We start from the raw sequence: 21,689 nt of genomic DNA, 5'->3' as shown, positions 1-21,689 counted from the left end.
CTGTGATTTACTAAATGCAGACTTAGCCCTTTCGCTATTACCTTTGTCAATTAGAGCCTTATTGTTCTCATCTTTTTCCATAGATTTTTAGACTAGGTCTTTCAGATAATTTAAGAAGTCCTATCTTCACTTTTTTAACTGTAGGAAAAATGTATCTTAATTCCCCAAACTGTCTCCAAAAACCATGAATCTCTCTTAATTTGAGGATACGCGGTATTAATTATAAAGGGCTCCACAGTGCCTATAGAAAGAAATCATCTTTTCTCACAATCCTGTTCAAGATCTTTCACAAGCAGATCCCACAGTGACTTTCTAACCAAGTTAGAGTGCTTGCTGTCCTACAACACTGTTCCTCAACTTCTTTTGAGGCAATCCATCACCTGCAGTGAATCCAGACAACTTACAGAAAAAACACAAAATAGTCTGGACTCGACCATATACACCCTAGGCCTCAGGGAACCACCAAGAAACATTTTTAAGAACAATGACTAGCATAGTACATGGAGCAAGGCAAGCCGTCAATAATATCTGGAAAATAAACAAATAAATTAAGGACTTAATTTCCCATATTTTATTGTTTATCCCTTCTTTCCATGTAAAGTGTCTTTCCCCCCTATTTCTGCATCGAAATCCTATTCAGCCTTCAAAAACTTCCTCAGATGTCACTTCCTCTATGGATATATTTTGAATTCTTTCCAGCAGGAAGCAATCTCTCTCTCCTCTTAGTTACCATAAAACAAACCCATACCATAAAACTAACAATGCCATTTTGGAGTAACTATCAATGTCCACTTTTTCACTATAATTATTTGATTTATGGGCATGCTTTCTATTTGCTTCTAGACCCTCAAGTGAAAGATCTGAATTTATTTCATTTTTGTATCTTTCATAACACCCACCATAGTGGCTTAATATCAAGGACCCTCAGTGATATTTGCATAATGAACTAATGGAGAGGTACATAAGCTGAGCAATTCTTGGAACAACAATTTCCTTGCGAAAGGACTACCTGTAGCTAGACCTATGGTTCCCCAGCATGTTTTCTTATATTTCTTTATCACATAGTCATGTTCTATTATAATATGACTACGTATGATTCTGTTTCCCCTACCGGACCATAAGCTCCTTGAGAGCAGGGATCACATGTTAATCATCTGGCTATCTCTAAAGTCTAACAACACATTGTATGACACCTGTTAGGAGTTGTTAATAGTTCATAAAATAAATAAATGAGTGGGTTCTCTAAATACACAGCTTCTTCCCCATGAGGCAATCCATCATTTTTTTTAACTAGGAGTGCACATTTGCCACAACCCATAGCTAGAGTCCAGGGTCTACTGCCTATCAAGCAGATGTTCTAAAATCACAAAGTACAGCAGGTACATAGGAGGAAAGTTGCAACTGAATTGCTGGAGCCAACTGAAATACTTCACTGGTACTAAAATAGGTAAGTGTACTGAAACATACAAGGGGTGTGATTCAAGGCCTCAGAGGATAAATCAAGCTGACAACTCTTGTTTCTCTAGGACTTCTCTGGCACCAGATGAATCAAATAATACTGTAGCTGCTTTTGACGTAAAAGTTTTTGCTCTTGGACTAAATGAATTGAAGCTAGAAGAATCATCTCCCTCTCTTGCCTTTTGCCTATGATAGGACCAGTGCTTTTAAGACAAGTAATACCTGGGTCATATTGTTGTTCAGTATATATTTGTTAAAAGAAGAGCCATGAGAGATTTATTCTAGGGTGAAGATGTCTGGAGAATACTGACACAGCTTATTAAAGGGTTGCCCCTGGTAGCAAATCTCAGCCCATGGCATTCTTCTCAATCCTTTTCTTTTATCCTATCTTCCAACTGAACTAAAAAATTCATTTCTCTTTTTAGTACACAGACCTTGCCCATTTTCAGTTTCATGCCATTGTTCATGTTTTTTAACTCCACTGGAATTTTCCCTGCCCACAAATCTACACATATTGAAATTATAACCATCCTTCAAGGCCTAATTCAAATATCTCACAGATGTGAGCTCTACCTCCTTTAAATGTTAAAAAAAAAAAAAACCACTCTCCCATGTTTCTTGTTTCATCTCATCCTATTTTTTGGCACAAATGCTATAAAGCAGAGACTATATCTTGATTATATCTCTATGCCTTATATGTAGCCCTAACGAGCAAGCTGTTCATTGTAGGATTTCAATACATATTCTTATGAAGTCTTTTCCCACCAAGGCTTATATAAATAGCACTAACTTGATTAACCAAATGCATATTTAAATGAAAGTGAGGTAGTTTGTAATGAGAAACTATGCTATTTGGATCAACTCTCCCACTGAAAACAATGAAAAATGCTGGATAAAGTATTTCATTTTAAAATTACCTTAAAAGAATTGAAAGGCTGAAAAGATGGTGGAACTTCCAGGGTAAATATTTTTTAGAGGTGAGAATCTGAACCCAGAGAGAAAAGCAGAATATCAAATCAATACAACTGCACCTTGCCTGAGGTCACAATAAAAGGATAAAGGAGAACCAATATTAAACTTGTTCCCTTTCTCCAATCCCAAGGAATTATAAAGAAGACTGTCTTTGCAGATGAGCAATGTAAGAGAAGAAGGAGTGAAGAGTAATTCTGTCCCTGATAAGGTGTAGCACAGCTGTAGTCCTCCTTATATACAACTTGAAAATTTTAAACTGTTAACTGAGATTGATCTAATCAACCACTGGGAGTGCCCCCAGACAATCTGAGAAAAATGCAAAACACTCCGGAGTAGGACACACTTATTCCAGGCCTCAGAGAATCTCCCATGATATTTCAATAACAATGATTAGCACACAGTCAAAGATAAGCAGACACACAAGGAAACAAAACAACATGAGTGAGAATCAGCAGAAATAGACTGATGTAGACTTCAGACGTTAGAATCACAAGACAAAGAATATTAAAAAAAAGTCTTCTAATTTTCACAAAAATGAAAAGAGTTTTTAAAATGCAGGGAAAAAACCTATAACAAATGACATAGTAAATTTACAAAGAAACAAACTTCTAGAAATGAAAATTACAATAATTGAAATAAAAACAATGTTAATCACAAAGGGAGATGAAGTAAATTAAAAAAAAGAAACAAGCTTCTAGAAATGAAAACTACAATAACTGAAATAAAAACAATGTTAATCACAAAGGGAGACTGAATTAAAGGATTAGAAAGTAAATCAAGAGAAGTTATTTGGAATGCAGTTCAGAAAGACAGAAAGAAAGAAAAATATAAAATATGTGGAGGATAGAGTGAGAAAACTTCAATTAGGTTTAACTAGGGGCTTACAAGAAAATAAGAGAGAAAATGTAAAAGAAGCTACATTTGAAAAGATAATAGCCTGGAATTTTCTAAAATACATTAATGACAGCTACAATAAATTTCAAGAGGCCAATTATCCAGGCAGGGAAAATAAGAAGAAACTGACATCTGGATGCATCATGCTGAAACTGTGGAAACACAAGGTAATGAGAAAATATTATGAGCAACCAAAGAACAGTGGTTAGATTAACAGGTAACTTCCTGATAACAGTAATGGATGACAGAAAACAGTGGAATGATTATCTTTGATGTGCTGAAAGAAAATTACTGCCAACTCAAAATTCTATATCCAGAGAGAATATATATTTCCAAAATGAGGGAGAAATATAGAGACATTTGAAACAAGCAGACGCCGAGACAGATTGTCACCACAAGACCCTTACTACAGGAATTTCTCAGAATATACTTCAAACAGAAGGAAAAATAATCCTAGAAGGAAGGTCTAAAATACAGGAAGAAATAAATAACAAGGAACACAGCAAATAATGGAGAAATATAAATCAATATTGATTCTATAAAAGAGAATAAATAAAGTCTAGTGGTGTTAAAAATAATTAAAAATAAGAAAAGAAAGAATTAAAATACAGACAGAAATAGTGTATACATTGGGAAGGAGATAGTGAATTAAATATATTCTAAAGTAATATTTGAATAGCTTTAATAAGTATAATTCTAGGCAAGTCACTAATAGAACACAAGCTGTATCACTCCCAAAACAGTAGGAAAAAATATGAAATGATTAAAACAAAATGAAAGGAAGGAAAAAGCAAGATATATTACTATTTAGAGAAAGAAGCAAGAAACAAAAGATGTACATGCTGTGATTCCATTTTATAAATTCAAAAGCAGACAAAGTATACTATATTTTTAAGGGCTATAGATATAGGTGGGAAAATAGGAAAGGGTGAGAAAATAATGACTAAAATGCCATTTAAGTCTGTAGCAAGGGACGAGGCTGTGATGACATAGGGACAATCTGCAGGGATAGGGCTTCTGGAGGGCTGGCGGGGTCTGTATCTGGCCCTGGGTGGTGTTATGTAGAAGTCTGATTAATAACTGTTAATATATACATATATGTCTTATATATTTTACTAAAAACGGTTTGTGCATTATTTTCCAATGACAATATTTTAAAAATTTAAAAAGTGAGTTACAAATCAGAATACAGAACATGAACACTGTCCTTTTCTTTATAACCCAGAAGATCCGGATCTAAGGACACCACTGGTTTCCCAATGCTCCTTTTCAAAGGAGGGCCAGCCAGTCTGGACTAAACTTTCTCTGGTCTGAGGTGAAGTGAACAAAACACAGACAATGTATGTAGACATAGGAGGGAGACAGTTTCCTCGCTTGGTAAAGACTATCTTTCATTCTGAGGTTTTATCCTACCTAGATTTGGGATTGGGGTATTATACAATGTCCTTTCTGTTAGAAAGCGACCATAGTAGTAGGCAGTACTTTATTCTTTAATGTCCTTATTAAAAATGAAAAACAGGTCAGTCCTCCTTTTCCTTAAATAGGTCACTGAGGACCCAGAGCCTATGAATCTCTGATTTACAAACACCAGTGAAGTGATTGTATCTCTTTCCAGGGGGAGGCTGCTTTTTTTTTTTTTTTTTTTTTTTTTTTGATAAAAATGTGACTTGGTTATGAACAGGAAAGAATTTCAGTGAGAAAGAAATATACCTAAACATGGAATGTGGGATCAGGCACAACATTGTGCGACATGCTGTATTAAATGTGAAAGCAGTAAGGGTAAGAGACAATGGAGGAAGATGAGGGCCCCAGGAAAATATATATGGACAGGCAGGATGTTACATCTAGAATCCCAAATGGAGAAATGGCTTCATTTTCAGAATTATTCCATGTGCAGACACAATATTTTATGCTGCCTATGGAAACATATTTCTTCTTATGGAGATTATACACGCTGGTATTCCTTGAATTAATATACTTTTTCTTCTATGCATGTGTGAATCAATTCAAGTGCAAAACTAAGACAGTATAATATGTTATAATTATATTACACTCTATATTATGTATTATAGAATACAGTATATTTATATTTTAATAGAATATATTAAAATATAATAATTATTTCATGGCTACTAGGTATATTTTTATTTGTTTTATTAACTAATTTTATTCTTTACTGATTCTCTTGGCAAATACTACTATCCCCACTTTACAGATGAGGATTCTGAAGCTCAAAGAAGTTGAATAACTTTGTCAGTTCCTAAGTGGCAAAAACAGAATAAAGCCCCCTGTGGTTGAACTTCAAAACCCTTCTCCTAGCTACTTAGCTACTTTGTCTCACGATTGCATTAACATTCAAGGATCATTCCTATACAGATTAAAATGTCATTTACTCTTTTAAACCACATTTTGCACTCACTTAGGCAGTTCCTACCGACCCCTTGGAGAAAAGGGCAGACATTTTCCCAGAAGTACAATGAGCAATAATACCAGGACATCTGTAACAGGGCGCAAGAGAAATTCAGAAACTTGAGTACAAATTTCTTTCAAAATAAAACCACAGCATCTTTAATCAAGGCCTGGCAATCATCGTATCATTTCTCTGAGACTGGAATTGGTAAATGTGGGCTATCCCACCAGGCCTTTAATATTTGGTTAGAAATGTATCCAGGAGGTTGACTAGCAAGACAATTCATGCCGTACAAACAGCAATCTGCAATTCTTTTCCCCATTACCACAAAACACAGTTAGTTCCCACCCAGAACTTGCTTTGAAGACAATGAGTGTCTGGGAGAAACCAGAAGAGCATTGAAAATGGGACCAGAAGTAAAAAATAGGGACTGCCAAAAAAAAAGAAAAAAGTTTAACGACTTTCCTCTAAAAGTAAAATCTATTGTCAATTTACAGCAATCCTGAAGCTTGAACTGGAGATGTGCAATTAGTGAGCTGACTTGCAAGGTTTGCCTACAATCTAAGGGGGAGTTTTCTTCCACCTGTACAAAATTAAGCAGCTGATAACTATCTCCTGGTATGAGGAGATTAAAATAATAAAACAAAAATAAACCAAATGCTTTAATTTGGAATCTAATCTCTCCCATTATCCCAGCACATTCACATAAAATCTGATCCAATGGAATTCTTCTCACCCAGCAGGAAGAAGATCATGTTCTCAGCAGCCAAACTCAGCAAGGCAAGTGAGTTTGCTCCCTTCCTGACTTCCCCTTAGAACTCATTCAAAGGGAAGACAAAGGACCCGTGGGTGGATGGGAGTTGTTTTGTGCCTGGCCCTTAGGGGTACTTTATTTTTCTTAAAAAGATTATCTCAACATTACTGTAGCCAAAAAATAAAAACCAAACAAAACCCTAAAACAAATTTCTGAGGCAGTTTAAATTAAAAATACAAAGGACTGAGATATATTTTTAATTTATTCATACTTAGTTTACAGATTGGACTGCACCAGGACTCCAAAATCAGCAAGCTACTTGGGGATAAAGGCTTGCAATTATCAGGAGCAAGCCAAATGCTACCTTTTGTTCTTACTAAAATTTTCTCCTTTAAAAAAAAAATCTCCTAGCAAATGATTTTCTATTTCCTATTTAAAGAGGATTACATAGCAAACAAGACTAGTGGCTGGAAAGCAAAGAACTTTCCATCGTTTTATTACTTGCCAAATACAAATGAGTTCCTTGTGGTTAACTCCTGCCAGGAGACCCCTTTCACTGCCACCCATCAGGCCGATGGGCTATGGCAGGTTGGTTCCTGCCCGGAGTCCTTCCTAATCAGGAGGCTGTCAGATATGCTGCTTGCCCACTGTCTCCAACATCGTGTGGCAGCTCTGGTGTTCAGGCAGCAAGGCTCTGAGCTTGAACTGCCCCAGTAACTAGCTCAGAATTGCTCCTACTTACTGTCATTGTCAGGTCTCTGTGGGCATATGTGAGGCCCTCCTCCAGGTACAAATCAAGAAGCCCTACAAATTTCACTTTGTAATAACTATAGGATACAGAAATTGTATTAGTTCCATTAGATGGAGTCATAGAACTATTCAGAAAGGTTAGCTGGATGTAGTGAATGTCTCAGTTAGACTAAGATAAAAAATCACTTTGTTAACTTGGAGTGTTTCCTCATTGGTAACACCCTATATTAAGGTGCCATTTATAAAAAGTTTATTATTATTTATTAATGTGTGAAGCACTTTATAGCATGCTAGATAACAACTTAAATTCATGTATTAAAGATGCACATACATGGTTTAATACGATTTACGTCTTATAATATTCTTTAAAACAGCTTCCCATAGTCTCATCCGTTAAGCATTTATTACTAATGCATTTTATAACATACTTTATAATACATTATTTGAGCAAGTAGCTGCATTTAGTGATCATTTCATAAATAAGAATAAAGCATTTATAAATGGCACCTTAATTTAAAGTGTTACCTTCCCATTACTAGATAGCTGCTCGCTATTCATCTCATTTTGTGATTATTCTCCAAATGCACCACTTAATAAAACAGACACTAAGTTCTATTTTCCCTTCATCTGATTAAAAGTTTATTGAGTCATTTCCTCCATCTGCTTTCAGATGTTGATAGCTTGGAGGCTTTAGTGTGATTTCTGTTGAAACCAAACTTTTAATTCAACAATATTTCTGTTAAGATGATAATAGCAGAAACAGAGAACTACCCACCATGTTAGACAGAGCCTGCTGCTTGGATTCTTTGTAAAATTCAATTTTTCGGCTAGAAAGAACAATCCAGGAAGTAGACCAATTTTTCCTTAGGAGAGAAAAAAGCAAAAAAAAAGCATTATCATTTGAAGAAATCATTCACAGGTATTATATGAGCAACATTTGGACTAAGTAGGGACTACCTTTATTTTTAACCAGAATTCCTAAAATTTTTTTCTTTATCAAAATCTACCGGTGGTAAAGAATTTGGCTAATAATAAAAATATTCTGTAATTTTTAAATATCATGGAATTTATAGTAAAAGTTTCATCATTTGTAGATCCTCCCCAAATCTTTTTCAACTGTCAAAAATCCAATCCTGTGTATCCATGCCTTCCACTCCATAAAAAGACTATGTTTCTGCAGCAAACCAAAAACAGCAAAGTAAAAACAGAAATTGGAACCTTGTCCTTCATCATTACACCCCTTCATTGGTTTAGTATACATCAGAGTCTGCAAAACTAAGCAGCTAATTTATCACTCCCTAGTTTACAATATCTTTTAATGTTAAAACTCACTAGAAAGCAAAAAAATGCAAATAAAGGGAGTCAAATGATCTCTCCTTTTTTTGCCAGTCAAACTGGCAAGAATCAGAAGGAATGATACCAAGGGTTACTGAGAGTACGGAGAAATGGATTCTCCCATACAATTTTGGTAGGAGTGTAAACATCTTTCAGGAGTGATTTTGGCAATATGTTTTTAAAAAATGTTTTTAAATGTCTTTATCTTTCAAGTGAACAAGCCCATTACTATGAATTTAAATCTATCCTAAAGAAATCATCTCGTAAGTGAAGGCTCTGTGCACAAGAATGAAGTGCACCATTTCTTAATTCTGCATCTAATATATCAAAAAATAAGAGCTAGGTTATGTAAATTGCATATGATGGATTCATATAATGGACTAATGAACCCTGTGTTATAGAAGAATCCTGACATGGGAAGATTTTAATGTAGACCATAATATAATATGTAGTTCATAATGCCATACGGTGCTATTTACCTATAACCATCCTTTCCCATCCCAGCCCCTTGTGATTATCAGTTCCCATTCGTTGGAAGTTCAAATATTACGTGCTCAAATATGTCTTCCATGACTTCCTCACATAGCACTTAGGATAAACGAAGAAATATTCTTTGTAAATTTCACTTCTCTCTCCCCCATTAAATAAAAAGTCCCAAATCGGCAGAAAACATTTCATCGTTACAGAGATAACCCCAGTGACAAGCGACATTGCCTTGGACAGAGTAGGCAATAAATATGTATGTGTAGAGTCAATGATTAAACTTAGGCATGGGAGTAAAAAAAAAAAGCTGGATATAACAACAGTTAAATCAGATAATGAAATCATAGCTTTTGATTTTCCTTTGTATTGAACATGCATTACTTCAGTAACTAGAAGTGTATATATGTGTGTCATGAAGAAAGCCCTTGTTTAGATAGTAAAACACTAAGGAGATTAATACATGTAGGTTTCTATCTATACATCATGTTGCTGCAGTTTGCTTTGGTTTAATACTCATTTCAGAATAGCTGAATTCATTCTACAAAAGTTATTTTTTTTAAGGTTTACAAAAAGACTATTCTGGTCACTAGAAAACTACACAAAAATACATTTTAAATGACCATTTAAGATCTTTGTGTAATTTAGTTCCACTTGCCTCATAGTCTCTAGAGGCTTGATTGAAAGGACAGCTTTGATTCAGTAAAGTTAATATTTACAACAAGATTAGGTTGCTCTTACATGCCTGAAGCCTTCCTAATGATACACCATTGCATTAAAAAGAAAAAAAAACTGGATAAACAGAAACAAAACAAACACAGTGTGTATTTTTCAGCATGCAAATATGAACACTATGTTCTTGGACCCACTTATCTGCAAATAGTCACTTTTTCAATCAAATGGTGAAAAAGATGGGGGAGAAATGAAAACCACATAGACCTTTTTCTTCCTTTGCCCTAGTTCCCATTTCTCTTTTTAGGAACCAGCAGCAGCAAGATGAATTGGTAGCCTTCTTATGCAGGTCATAATATTAGATGGCCCAAGATAGAATAAATATTGGCAGGACTGCTGGTCTAGACTGGGCCTCTTTTTTATCTCCACCCCTTACTTGGGCCATATGTAACCAGGGAGAATGGCGCACCCTCAGGCATGACGGAACCTATATTTAACCTGCCTGTTATATTTCCCACTATATTTTTCATCTCCTGGCAGGAGATACTCTGTACCTTATTTGCTTCCTATCTATAGCAAGCTCTGGATAAACGGTTCTGATTTGATCTGTTTCAGATGTTGATCGTTTATAGAATATGTTGGCGTTACTCTTCCCTTCCTTAAACTTGGAAAATGGAACTGGTTAGAACTGAAGTTGCATGAAATTCAATTATCTCATGGTTCACAATTAGAACTTTGAACTGCTGTGAAATGTTGCCTCTTAGGTGAATCTGATGAACAAGCTGAAGAGGGTAAGAAGTGCAGGTAAAATGAATTGCTCTGGCACTTTACATGCAGTGCAATTTCTTTTTGAACTTATAAACTGCAAACAATGTCTTTATGAATACAAGTGAAGATTTTTCCAATTTGTTTAAGATAATTTCATTTCAAAAAGAAAAACAGAATGCTGTTTTTCAATGTTTTAGATACCCCAATTTTAATTCAGTTTTTCATAGTCTCTTTTAAAATAATAATTAGCATAAATTATTTTGAGTACCTAGTACAAGTTTGATTGTGTAGTGTAGATTTAGCTTCACGAAAAATATGATGAAGGCACTAATATGTCCATTTACTAATATGGAAAATGAGGTTCAGAGTGTTTAGGTAACTTACTTAAAGCCATACACTTAGAGTCAAACCCAGTTTCTCTGATTCTGAAGCCTGAAATCTGTTCACTAATTTATGTTTGTTTGCTTTTTAAAGATTAAGGAGTACAGGTATATCTTATTTTATTGTGCTTCACTGTATTGTGCTTCGCAGATATCGAGTTTTTTACAAATTGAAGATTTGTGGCAACCTTGCTTCGAACAAATCTATTGGCACAATTTTTCCAACAGCATTTGTTCACTTCACGTCTCTGTGTCACATATTGGTGATTCTAGCAGAATTTTAAACTTTTACATTATTATTATATTTGTTATGGTGATTGCAACCAGTGATCTTTGATGTCACTATTATAATTGTTTTGGGGCGCCATGAACCATGCCCATATAAGACAGCGAAGTTAATTCGGAAGTGTTGTGTGTGTTCTGACTGCTCTACTGACTGGCCTTTCCCCATCTCTCTTCCTCTCCTCGGGCCTCTCTGATCCCTGAGACATAACAATATTGCAATTAGCCCAATTAATAACTCTACAATGGCCTCTAAATGTTCAAGTGAAAGGAAGAGTTGCATCTCTCTCACTTTAAATCGAAAGCTAGTCATGATTAAGTTTAGTGAGGAAGGCAGGTCAAAACCTGAGATAGGCTAAGAGCTAGGCCTCTTGTGCCAAATAGACAGCCAAGTGAATGCAAAGGAAAAGTTCCTGAAGAAAATTAAAAGTGCTACTCCAGTGAACACATGAATGATGGAAAAGCAAAACAGTCTTATTGCTGATATGGAGAAAGTTTTAGTGGTTTGGATAGAAATCAAACCAGACACAACACTCCCTTAAGCCAAAGCCTAACCCAGAGCAAGGCCCTAAGTCTCTTCAATTCTATGAAGGCTGAGAGAGATGAGGAAGCTACAGAAGAAAAGTTTGAAGCTAGCAGAGGTTGGTTCGTGAAGTTTAAGGAAAGAAGCTCTCTCCATAACATAAAAGTACAAGGCAATGCAGCAAGTGCTGATGTAGAAGCTGCAGCAAGATGTCCAGAAGTTCTAGCTAAGATAATTAATGAAGGTGACTACACTAAACAACAGATTTTCTATGTAGACCAAACAGTCTTCTATTGGAAGGAGATGCCATCTTGGACTTTCATAGAGAACAGAAGTCAATGCTTGACTTCAAAAACCTCAAAGCACAAACTGACTCTCTTGTTAGGGGTTAGTGCAGCTGGTGATTTTAAGTTGAAGCCAAAGCTCATTTACCATTCTGAAATTCCTAGGATCGTTAAGAATTATGCTAAATCTACTCTGACTGTGCTCTATAACTGGGATGACAAAGCCTGGGTGACAGCACACCTCTTGATGACATGGTTTACTGAATATTTTAAGTCCACTGTTAAGACCTGCTGCTCAGAAAAAAAGATTCCTTACAAAATATTACTGTTCATTGACAATCTACCTGGTTACTCAAGAGCTCTGATGAAGATATACAATGAAATTAATGTTGTTTTTATGCCTGCTAACACAACATCCATTCTGCAGCCCATGGATCAGGAAGTCTTATTATTTAAGAAATACATTTTGCAAGGCTATAGCTTCTACAGGTTGTGATTCCTCTGATGGATATGGGAAAAGTAAATTGAAAACCTTTTGGAAAGTATTCAATATTCTTGATGCCATTAAAAACATTCCTGATTCATGGGAAGAGGTCAAAATAACATTAACAGGAGTTTGAAGAAGTTTATTCCAACCCTCCTGAATGACTTTGAGGGGTTCAAGACTTCAGTGGAGGAAGTGACCGCAGAAGTGGTGGAGAAAGCAAAAGAACTAGAATTAGAAGTGGAGCCTGCGGATGTGATTGAATTGCTACACTATCATGATAAAACTTTAAGGAATGAATAATTGCTTCTTATAGATTAGCAAAGAAAGTGGTTTCCTGAGATGGAATCTATTCCTGGTTAAGTTGCTGTGAAGACAGTTAAAATGACAACAAAAGATTTAGAATATTACATACATTTAGTTGATAAAGCAGTGGCAGGGTTTTTGAGGACTGACTGCAATTTGAAAGAAGTTCTACTGTGAGTAAAATGCTTTCAAACAGCATTGTATGCTACAGAGAAATCATTCATGAAAGGAAAAGTCAATTGATGTGGTAAACTTCATTATTTTCTTATTTTAAGAAATTGCCACAGCCACCCCTACCTTCAGCAACCACCACCCTGATCAGTCAGCAGCCATCAATATTGAGGCAAGACCTTCCATCAGCAAAAAGATTATGACTCACTGAAGACTCAGATGATGGTTAGCATGTTTTAGCAATACAGTATTTTTGAATTAAGGTATGTATATTATTTTTTTAGAATAATGCTATTGCACATTTAATAGACTACAGTAGAGTGTAAACATAAATTTATACGGGCTGGGAAACCAAAAAAATCATGTGACTCTCTCTCCCTTATTCTCTTTATTGAGGTTTTCTGGAACCAAACCATCAATATCTCCAACGTATGACTGTACTACCCTCTTGGTTAAGGAGATTGTCAATGTCAGATTTCACCATAGTTTTGGTCCTAAGTCTCAAAGTATAAAAGCTAAAGTGTGGAGTCTGTGACAAGGTATAAGCCATCCGGACTGTCTTACTAACTATTTTACCTAATGTTAACTAGAAGGATTGGTCAAAGGCCCACCACTCTCAAGCTCTATTTTTCTTTTGGGAATTGCACTGATTTAAAGAAGTCACATGATGAATCTTTCAACTCCTCATAAGAAGCCAGAAGCTTGGGTGTGCTTCTAACTCTGACACCACCTCTGTCTTTTTCCTGTTAGGGGATTATTCTGGTTTGTGATGAACAGACTCACCTCCATTCAGTAGGGAACCTAAAACCAGAAAGTGTTTCAAAAGCCTCTAGTCTAGAAGTAGCTGAGAATTCATCTAATGGGACTATCTTTTAATCTATGACTTAGGTTAGAATGTTCTGACCTAATGTTCTGACCTACTCTGAATGAAGTAGTCTAGAGACTTGGCTATTTTCTTTACAGTATCTTTCGAGTCCATTCTCCATTTGATGTGTTTGGCCTACTGTGTTGCCTGTAATTCTCGGAATATCAGCAGAAAAGCTTTCTCACCAGTTACTCTAACACAGTGAGCCTTTTGACGGCACTGTCAGCTCTGGAGAGAGTGTGAATAGGGTCAACTGGCAAAGTTCTGCCTTGACTTGAACCTTTAATGCTTTCTGCATGCAACCAAATTCTTATAGGTGACAGTTTTTCGGTGTATTGAGATTCAACTCAGGGAGCGAGTAACTCCTTCAAGTTTAGAGGGCTTAGGCAGGACTTTTAAAATAGACCTTTTGAGGATGAAGCAATTTTAAGAATGGAAAGAAAGTCCCTCTACTTTCCTAGCACTCTCAAAGAGGAAAACACCATCCCTGACCTCCTAGAGCTTTTCCACTCCTGGGCACTGTATTTGACATTGAGTGAGTGCTTATCAAAGGTTTCTGAGTAAAAGAATATATGGGTTCTCAAATTTCACAAGGGTCACACATCTGGATTTCTCCTGCCCTGTTTGTCGTTATCTACTAACAAGGACTACAAAAGCACCTACTTCTTGCATTTCCCTTATTTATTTCTTAGTTCCCAAGTGTTTTCATAGCATTGTTTTAAAAAGTATATAATACTCCTGGTTTAGTATATATTTTTTAAATTTATAATCCCAGTGGCAATACCTGAGTTTTCTCTAGAGGGCTTCCTGGATTCTCAGATGTGTGTCAATAAGATAAGCTATTATGCATGCATTGGTTCTCACTCTGTGCTAGGTAGGGCACCTGGTATTTTGTATGTTTCAAGTAATTTAATCCCAAAGCTGGTCACAAGTATCTACTGAACATCTACCACAGGATGATACAATTTTAAGGACTGCATATATAAAGGCAAATAGCAGAGATCTCAAGGCATTTACCTCTAACTCAGGGGAGAAAGGCAGTAAACATGGAAACAAATAAATCCTCCAAACAGAACTGGGAGGTGGGTGATACCCCCACACTTCAGATAAGAAAACTGAGGCTTATTAGGTTGCATCCTACCCAAGGGCATCAAAGTCATAAACACGGGATCAGGCCAAGTCTTCTGGACCTTGAAGGCCATGCTCATTTCTGCTGTATCAACTGTCTCTAGAGCAGGTGGCATGCAGCTCTCCCTTAGTCATATCGGGCACATCTGTGCAGAGCCTCAGGATAGACTCAGAGAGGGAGACATCCAACTGTTGTCAAAGAGGCACCTGAATGTTTTTCGCCTTGGAGCAAGGCTACTTCTTAGCCTGACCTGGGCTGTTCTGCAATGCTGAACGGGAAGCGCTTCATCTCTGCCTTCCCAAGATAGCCAGCAAGTAGCTTCATCCTTTGGTGGGAGCCAATTAATGTATCAACATTTCACCATCTTAACTTTGAGGGCATTCTTTTTAATTTTTCCACACAAACAGATAAAAACCAAGCTGCTAGATAGACTTGAGGGTTAAGTAAGACGCATAGGTCAGGAAATGTCCAACTTCACCAAGTCAGAGGTCCCAGGAATAGGTGAGAGAGTCTCCACATGACTTTGCAGGTAATAATTAGGTAAGGGATTGATATTGATACTAGTTGATTCAGTACAGGAAACAGATCCTGGGACAATAAATGCAGGTGTTTATTTTAATGTTTATTTTCACAAGACATCACATCTAAGGGGGAAAAAAGATCCTTAATGTAATCAGAAAAGAGGAAGAACTAAATTCTAATAAGGACGATTAGTTATAATGAGTGCAATTGGTGGGACAATTTCTCCAAGTAAGACACTTCAGAGAGCTTCTCTAAAACAAATCCTGAGTTGTAAAGGTAGAAAGTAAAAACAAAACAAAACAAAACAACAACCCCAAAACCAAAGAAAACGCAACACAGGGATCAGCTTGACCAAAAACTCTTTGCATTCTGCAAAATGGACACCGGATGGCAGCACATAATAACAGCAACTTTGTAACCGCTTATCTGAAGAATGCTTGATGGAAAACAGCCCGGTAAAATATTTGTTATCATTATAAGAATCTGTTAGCTTGAGCTCAGGTTTAACATATTCATCTGCTGTAACATCAAAGCTTCATATCCAACACTCACCTCTCCTATGTCTCCTTTGGCAATGACATGGTGGCAAACCAAAAAGTCAAACAGAAACATATGTGAGGTTCCTCTGTAAATTTCAGGCTCTCTTTGAGCCTTCTGCCTCTGTTATCTGACTTGGTCACACTGGGATTTACTTCATTCTGCACCCCTGGTGAAGGGAGTGTGATTTACTCTAGTGCATCGACTGACTTACTGAAAAATCACTGACACTGTTAAATGTTCTGACTAGTTCTCAAACTGCCAGGTGAGGAACTTATTTCTTCTCTCTTATATTCTAATCTTCTTGTAATTTGCCTCTGCTTAAAAAAAGGGTCAAAGAGACACTGATGTGTAAGTACTACATCTCTGTCACTATTGAAAAAAATGTAAAAGCTTTATATATTCAAAGAGTTGCTAGAAGCTGGAAATTACAACAGAGGATGCATTGGAAATTATGAAACTAAAGCAACCTTCTACAAACTAATGTCCATATTTCATACTCTCCAAACCTTCCCTCCAGTCCTTTTTATGGAACATAAAAAAGAGAAAGACAGATGCAGCCTGGAAGAATTTATTGGGATCCTGAGCAGAAAATGCTAAAAAAAAAAAAGTTTACATCAGGAGGGTACTTTGGTATCACATGCTACAGAAAGTCTATTCTGAGAAACAATTGTTTAAAAAGAAGAAAAAACAAATAAAAACAAAGGTCTAGCAGCCATGGGCTCTAGGATGAAAATGGACACTAGCAGACATAGCACTGCACTACCTTTACTCAGTTTTTTCCCAAATACATCTCTGTACATCTTTTCGCTCCAAAGTACTTCTTCCCAGGTCCCTCTGAAGAGCAGACAGAGCAAAAAGCCACATATAAGATGTACAGAGCCACAAATGAGACGACAAAGGGGCAGGCTTGAAATGAAAGGTGTAGAGGGAGAAATAGGGTACAGAAATAGCTTACGTGCTGTCAAGGGCCTTTTATAAATTAAAAAATTGAAAACAACTCTGCTAAGGTCTTTGAGAGCTTCAGAGAAACCTGGGCTACTTAACCTTTGGGGATAGAGGTACCAAAATGCAGGAATTTCTCAACTTTATCAGAAAAGCATATTTTCAACGTTCACAAAGAAAAACTAAAGTCAAATGCTGAATATCTTTGGCTTTCAATCCTGTCTGGAGAAATTTCTAGAACTTCACTTCAAAATAAAGCCAAACTTATGGCCCTTTACAAAAGTAAGATATAGCCAAGGAGTTCTCCTTTTTTCCACCCATTCTTGTTGTATTCAGAGATAGGTCAATCTTTTCTTAGAAAGAAAGAGAAAATATATGAAAGAGAGAGGGAAGCTAAAGAAAAAAAGGAACAGAAGAAGGGGAAAAAAGAAAAATAAGAACACGATACATGCTGTGGATGACCTTTCATGGATTTATGAGTAGAACAGTTTATAGAGATTAATAAAATAGTAGTTAAATGACAACTGAAGCCCTCTGTACTGCTGATGGTATGAAATAAAAGGACAATTTTTGCTTCCTGGCCTCAAACATCTTTTAGCAAGAGGGAAAAATCCAACCTACTTCAAACAGAGGACAGGGCTAAAAATGATACCAACTATACACACAGTAAGATTGGGAGAAGGAGAGGTTGATACAAGTGGCCAAGTTTCTCCATCTGTAAAAATGAAAGCAGTAATATAGCCTATTTTAGAGTATTATTTCAGTATTACTGGTAAAGGACAGAATAAGCCTCTGTTACTATTGCAGTAACTCATTAAAATTTATAAAAAGATATAAAGTTCCTTGATAAATGGGGGAAAGGCTATGGAAAGAAATTTTACATAAGAAATACAAATTATAGCAACTATGGTATACTATTTAATAGTTGCTAAATTATCAATGGCATAAAAACTACACAATTTTTCAGAGTTCTGATTAAACTGACCATTTTGTTGGGCAAGCAATATGTCAATACATAATGGTCATTAAAAAAAAGTCTTGTGATTTAATCAAGCCATCTAGGCTTACAATTTCTCTTAAGAAGATATAAAAGAAAAATTGGCAAGCAATAGTAGGTTTACTGCAATTATAACTATTTTAGATAAAAATAGAATCAACTTAAAAATCTAATAAAAGAGGAATGTAGAAAAATGGCTTGGTGCATTACAGTCCCACTGACATCGTGGTATATGTTATTAAACATACTGACTATATCTACAATTTTCAATCCGTAAAGCATTTATAATAAAAATGACAGCAATCCTTAAAAAACTAAAAATAGAGCTACCATGTGATCCTGCAATCCTACCCCTGGGCATATACCAGGAGAAAACCATAATTTGAAAAGATACATGCGCCCCAATGTTCATTGCAGCACTATTAACAATAGCCAAGACAGGGAACCAACCTAAATGTCCACTGACCGATGAATGTATAAAGAATATGTGGTGTATATATGTTTGTGTGTGTGTGTGTGTGTGTGTGTGTGTGTATACACACAGATATATAGACATACATGCATATATATATACACACACATATATATATATACACATATACACACATAGTGGAATATTACTCAGCCATGAAAAAAGAATGAAATAATGCCATTTGCTGCAACATGGGTGGATGGAGAGATTATCACACTAAGTAACATAAGTCAGACAGAGAATGACAAATATCATGTGATATCACTTATATGTGGAATCTTAAAAAAAAAAAAAAAACACAAATGAACTTATTTCCAAAACAGAAAGAGACTCACAGACACAGAAAACAAACATGGTTACCAAAGTGGAAGGAGTGATTGGCGGGAAGGGATGAATTAGGAGGCTGAGATTAACATATACACACTACTATGTATAAAACAGATAACCAACAAGAACCTACTGTATAGCACAGGGAACTATACTCAATATTATGTAATAACCTAAAAGGGAAAAAATCTGAAAAAGAATATATACATATATATATGTATATAACTGAATTGTGCTGTAAACCTAAAACTTGCATGATATCATAAATCAACTACACTTCAATTAAAATTTTTTCAAAAAATTCAACAAAAAAAGCAAATCCCACAAACAATAGGGAACAAAATTATGGAACAATATGGATCAAATTTAAAGATTTCTGGTCACTAAGGACTTTCGTCAGCAAGGTAAATAGATAGTGAGAGACCTGGAGGAGATATTTGAGGTCTATAGTTGACTTGGTGTATGTTAGGAGTTCTCTCTCAAAAAAAAAGAAAAAAGTGAAAAACTCAGTAGAAAAAGTCAAAGTTTATGCACTTTTTCTCAGAATGCAGAGCCTGACTAACTCTAAATAGGTGAAGAGATGCTTAACTGAAACACCAATCAGAGGAATAAAAATAATGCAACACTAAAGTAATGTCCTATAGCCATCAACTTGCAAAACGGAAAGTTTAATAATGCTGTATGCTGATGAGATTATGGCTAGAGGGGATCCCTTCTGCACTGTGGAGAGAGTGTCAGCTGATGGATTCATTTCAAAGTCTTGCAGCAGCACACAATGCATTTGTAACTGTGTGTACCTTACCACCAAGCAATCCCTTACTCCTGGGTATATGTCCCAGAGAGAATTCCTAACAGGTTTGTAAGGAGACATGTATGTGTGGTTTATTGCAATGTTGTTTGGGATGGAAGGTGTTAGGCACAATTAGGTATCCACTCCTGGAGAATAAGTAAAATTTGATGTGTGTACACAATGGCAAAACGGGCAGCAGTTGGCAGAAATTAACTTGTTTTAAATATATAGATATAGATAGATATTCTAACAATCACTAACACTGAATGAAATTAGTACAAAACAGAATGAGGTTTATAACCCAAAAGGCTTATGCAATTTAGAACACATTCACTTACACACTGTTTTCTAGAATGCCACACATATAGCCAAATAAATTTATGGAGAGTGGATTTGATGAACACACATTCCACAGAGGACTGAAGCTGGGAATGGAGACTAAGAATAAAACAAAACCAGCTAGGGGTCTTGCCCAGAATGACGATAATACAAGGCCACACACTGAAGAGGGTAATCAACTCAATTTGTGTACCTGAGGTTAAAAAAAAAAACAACAATAACAAAAAAAGAAAACTAAAACTTACATAACTTTAAATGAAAAAAGCTGAAAGAATGCATAATTGTATGCAAGCCGATTGAAATAACAATAAAACATAGTACAAACTCATGTTTACATGAATTTAAACTAGAACACAGAAATGGTAACAACAAATAAAACAAATACAAAATGGTATACACACCGATTGAAACTACTTAAAAATGTATTCATGTGAGTTGGTTAGGGAAAAGCCCTGGTTCCGCTCCTCTACTTTTTCTTGACACCATTTTCTAGGAAAACATTTTACAAGGATGGCTTATGGATGGCTTATGGGCAAGGACACTGTACAAATCCACTGTGGTGGAGCATCACCTTGTTTGCTTGGAATTCCTTTTAGGATCTCCTCCTCTTCCTTGCATGAGGCTGGAGGTTAAGGCTGACCAAAGCTATTACCTCCTCTTTCTTACCAAGCCCCAGTGAAAGGCTGAAATGATAAATTACACAAGTCCTTTTCTGTCCCTCTTTGGATTTTTTGTCCACATTGCTGGTAAGGTAAGAAAGGGTTTTGACTTATTTGGGGGAAGATTTATCACTGCACCCTCCATATTCCTTCCACAAGCTGATAAAACTGGGAGTGAAGTCTAGGGGAAAGCTGGCACTAGGTTGGGTTAGTCAAAGAATCCCTCCTGTTGCCCTTTCAGAACCCAACACATTAAGTCACGTTCTCCACTGGGGCCAGGACTAGACAAGCCTTTGAAAGCAGCATTGCACTTGATCTTGTCTCCTGTGCAGCTCCCTTATGGACCCTTCAAGAGAGGCTGGCTGCAGGGTTACTGCAGAGGGACAGTCTAGAAGAGGTTTCAAGGCCCTGTTTGTTATCCCAGAATAAAACACAATATGCGCAGAAAATAGAGTTTTTTCTTTAAAATTGAAATAGCTACTTTAAGTAGTGGAATTATGGATGATAGTTTTCTCCAATTTTATTTCTTTTAAATAAATATATACTTACTCCATTATAGCAAGTGTTGGCCAGAATTCCATTCTAGTATAGAATTGTATTATACAATTAATGTGTCCCATTGTGTAGCTAATTAATACATTTATCCTTTTGGATTTTAACTGTTAATAATATAGTCATGAATGAATGCCTTGTCTCCCATGAGCACTTTTTACATACCTTTGCAGCTTGCATATAACCTAGCACAAAGCTAAGTGTATAATAAGACCTACATGAGAAATAGGGAAAATTCTAAAATGGAGATGATTATCCCTAAATATCCCATACATAAAAATATGTAGCATCTTTGTCTACCCTCATATCAACCTTATTTTTCTCTCCAAATTTTTTCTTGTTGTTGCCTAAGGAATTCTTATTACATTTTCTAATTTCTCTTACCTACTCTGTTGATCTCATCTCCAAATGCAGTAACTTCCAACTTTGTATCTGACAGATTATTTTATTTTCCTTTTATTTTTCTTTCTCATATAATTTTTATTTGAGCAACAAATGTATTTCAAATCCTCCATCCTTCAAAAAATTATGATCCCAATGTACTGTACAAAGATTTTTATATACTGCAAAATGAGTCCCTTCATCCCCTAATCTGTTAATTCCCAGAAATCAAGACCCATTATCCTATTTCT

At 36.0% G+C, this 21,689-nt stretch overlaps 1 protein-coding gene across 2 annotated transcripts in view; it reads right to left on the bottom strand.

The window, feature by feature from the left end:
• The window catches only part of ARHGAP15 (Rho GTPase activating protein 15), a 652,966-nt gene that overhangs the window by 517,599 nt on the left and 113,678 nt on the right, over positions 1-21,689 (bottom strand). For both annotated transcript variants that reach the window (XM_057745532.1, XM_057745533.1), the window contains exon 5: positions 8,014-8,101. In XM_057745532.1, coding sequence (XP_057601515.1) covers positions 8,014-8,101 — 88 coding nt within the window. The remainder of the gene's footprint in view (positions 1-8,013; positions 8,102-21,689) is intronic.

Source organism: Hippopotamus amphibius, chromosome 8 (genome assembly GCF_030028045.1).
Source record: "Hippopotamus amphibius kiboko isolate mHipAmp2 chromosome 8, mHipAmp2.hap2, whole genome shotgun sequence".
NCBI classification, from domain to species: Eukaryota; Metazoa; Chordata; class Mammalia; order Artiodactyla; family Hippopotamidae; genus Hippopotamus; species Hippopotamus amphibius.
Note: the sequence above shows the minus strand (reverse complement) of the source record. Positions and strands in the feature narration are given on the sequence as shown.